Consider the following 3,240-nt stretch of genomic DNA (forward strand, 5'->3'; position numbering starts at 1 on the left):
AAATGGTCTTATACTATATTGTTTCCACTTGTTGAACAGAACAATAGCAGGCAGATTACAAAAACGGGAACAAATCTGCAGTGGATATTAAAAGTATACACACCCCTGTTCAAACGCCAGGTATTTGTGATGTAAAAACTTTGACCAAGAAAAATCTTTTTCAAACTTTTTCCACCATCAACTTGATCTAGAATTTGTACCACTCAAATGTTTTATTTATTTAATATATTTTTTGAGGGGGGCGGGGGGGTGAAAGTACAGTCAACAACTGAAATAAAACTTGAATGTGATTGACTTGGACTTGACGTTTAACTTGCTACCTTCTTGGCCAGGTCCCCATTGCTAAATAGATGTTCTCTTTCAACTGGTCTTTTACCGGATGAAATAAAGTTGAAATAAAATAAATAAAAACAAATGTTGTTGCACAAGGATACAGTCCCTCTTATAACTGGCATGCAGCTGTGCTCAGAAGAGCAAGATCATATTCAAACTCAACTTCAATGGGAGTCAACACACACACCTGCCACCATTTCCATTTATAAGTGAAAAAAAACACAACACATGCATAGGGCCTGAGAGAAACATTATTTGATTATCATTATTATCATTATTTGATACTTATTGATAGTGTGTGTGTGTATGAGAGAGAGAACTATTGCCTAAAGTACAGCCAAAACAACGGCAAAAACAATAATGTAATTTATCGCGAGGTGTTTTCTCAAGTTAAAAGTGGGCTGAAATGTCCAAGTTTGGGCAGGAACAAAACTATGCTGCATGTTAAAGCTGTTGTTTTTCGAAGTCTGTAATGTAAACACGAGTCGCACGCGGCTGTCACAACTCACTTTCATTGGCCCGCGAAGCCCAATAGAAGACTTTGTGTGCAGACAAGTGACTTTCTTGTATCGTTGGGGAACCTGAGTCAAACATCACTGTGGGTAACCATGGTGGAGCAACGGCGCCCGATGCGGAAGTTGAAAATGAACGTCTAAAAATAGATTGCGCACGCAATTACTGATATAGAAAAGTAGCAAGCGGCATGTAGATTGTAATGGGAGTAAAAGTATTGTTGTTTTTCTGAGCATAAATAATTGAGTAAAGGTAAAAAGTATGCTTCACTAAAACTAGTCTTGACAAGCACAATCTATCCAAAAGGTTACTTGAGTAAATGTAGCGCATTTCTATCCACCTCTGCTCATAAGTCGAGGTCCCACTGTGGCGTGTCATGTGCTCACCTGTCTATCGCAGTAGGCCTTCATGAGTTTGTTGAGCGCCGTGTGCCTTTTGATCTTGAACTGCACGACGGATCCATCCTGGCCTGCCACCTTCAGGTTGATGTGTTCACTACCTTCAGTCTTCACTCCTTCCTATGGGACACAAGCAGGAAACCAGAAAAAACAAACGAAAAAAACAAAAACCGAAACTGTTGTTGTTGCAGTGATGGGAAGTCAGAGCCTCTGCTTTCTCTGTTGGCCTCGGCACTATCTTACATCTACAACCTAAACTTTTAACATTTGTTCCATGAAATGTTATTCCTTTATTCCCAACAGTCTACTGCATTCTCTTTGTTACATAGCATTTCTCTTGGCTACACGGTTTCCAATAAGTGTATGTGGATGTCTATTTACAGTTGTGCGTATTCGTTTATATTACATTTATGTTATTGTCAAATATTGGCAATATTTTGGAAAATATGACTGATGACTGAAGGGAGACCATCTCATTATTTTCTGATTGTGCCATTCTCAAATGCCTTATAGTTTAATTTAAATCCCTTAAAAACGGAAATGTGCTTTTCCTGATTACTCGTGCTTTCTTTCAACAATGGTATGTACGTCTTATATATTCTGCAAGAGTATGTATTGTAAATTTAGGTCTTTTTAAAATTTATTTATTTATTTATTTATTTTACAATGAGTAATCATTGCTGCTGAGAACAAACCAATTAAGGAGTAGGAAATACTGATCTCTATTTTCAAATGCAGAAAGTAAAAATAAAAAGTCAACAATGCAAACACATTCAAACACATATAATATACTGAGAGAGAGCAAGTGCAATGGATAACACAAATATTGCACAAAAGTATTATTATTATTTTTTCCATTACAATGATAATAACACTAACACACACACAAAAAAAGGAAGATATGGCTGGACCGCAAAGCATGAACCGCAATATAGCGGAAATTAATGTGCCTGAAAAATCTACTCAGTACAGTAACAAAGTATTTGTACTTCTTTACTCAAGTTCAGTACAGATGCATCAAAAACCTAACTAGGGACTGTACCTGAAAAATCCACTAAGTCCAGAAACAAAGTATTTGTACCTCATTATTCAAGTACAGATACCTGAAAAATCTACTTAAGCACAGAAACAAAGTATTTGTACATTGTTGCTCAACTGAATTAGATACCTGAAAAATACACTTCAACAACGAAGTATTTGTATTTTAGTAAAGTAACAAAGTATTTTTTTTACTTTGTTACTCAAAAGTAACGTTACGTACAGATAGGCTACCTGGAAAATCTATGTACAGTAACAAGAGTATTTGTACTTCGTTACTTCCCACCAGTGGACACCAGGGGAGTATTTCAAGCGGTCCGACCAGTGAAAGGATGGAAAAATGACTTTTCTATTTTGCTGTTCTTTTATATATATATATATATATATATATATATATATATATATATATATATATAAAATATATATATACACATCACTGTTACATATTCGGAATAAAGAAGTGAACTGCAAACATTTCTAAACAGACATGATGCACTGAGGGTGCCACCAGCTGGTTGGCTGCGCCTTGTGCTCATGCACAAAATGCAGGCCGCGCGCCGCTTAATGCGCGTGCACAAGCCTTCCGGTTCGTCTCTCCAAACGACTTCAGTTGTACCTTGCAAACTTCGAGAAGATTACGCACAGCACGTGGAAATTCATGTTTCACATGAGCCCTCACGCCACCCGCGGTGTGGAATAAGTCGAGTTCAAGGCGGTGTGATGTACTGGCACTCACCTTGGGTTTCTCATCAGCCATGGTCACTCTTTTGGCGCTTTCTCTTTCCTGCCACACAAAGAACACGGGTGCGCGCACGTACGCGTTCCCGCTAAAAGTTTCCAAACCCTGCGTGCGCGGCCCCGAGCTGGTGCGCGCACGGCACAGCGACCTCCGATTGGCTGCCGGCAGTCACGAGGGACGCCAGCCGACACGTTCGTGGGCGGGGGTGGCAAGATGCGC

The 3,240-nt window shown here is 39.0% G+C and overlaps 1 protein-coding gene across 2 annotated transcripts in view; it reads right to left on the minus strand.

The window, feature by feature from the left end:
- The window catches only part of LOC133415481 (small ubiquitin-related modifier 2), a 12,915-nt gene extending 9,787 nt beyond the window's left edge, over positions 1–3,128 (minus strand). For both annotated transcript variants that reach the window (XM_061701586.1, XM_061701585.1), the window contains exons 1-2: positions 3,019–3,128; positions 1,233–1,364 (exon numbers count right to left, since the gene is read on the minus strand). In XM_061701586.1, the coding sequence (XP_061557570.1) occupies positions 1,233–1,364; positions 3,019–3,039 (153 nt within the window). In that variant the 5' untranslated portion in view covers positions 3,040–3,128. The remainder of the gene's footprint in view (positions 1–1,232; positions 1,365–3,018) is intronic.
- Positions 3,129–3,240: the final 112 nt, after the last annotated feature.

Source organism: Phycodurus eques, chromosome 16, assembly GCF_024500275.1.
Source record: "Phycodurus eques isolate BA_2022a chromosome 16, UOR_Pequ_1.1, whole genome shotgun sequence".
NCBI classification, from domain to species: Eukaryota; Metazoa; Chordata; class Actinopteri; order Syngnathiformes; family Syngnathidae; genus Phycodurus; species Phycodurus eques.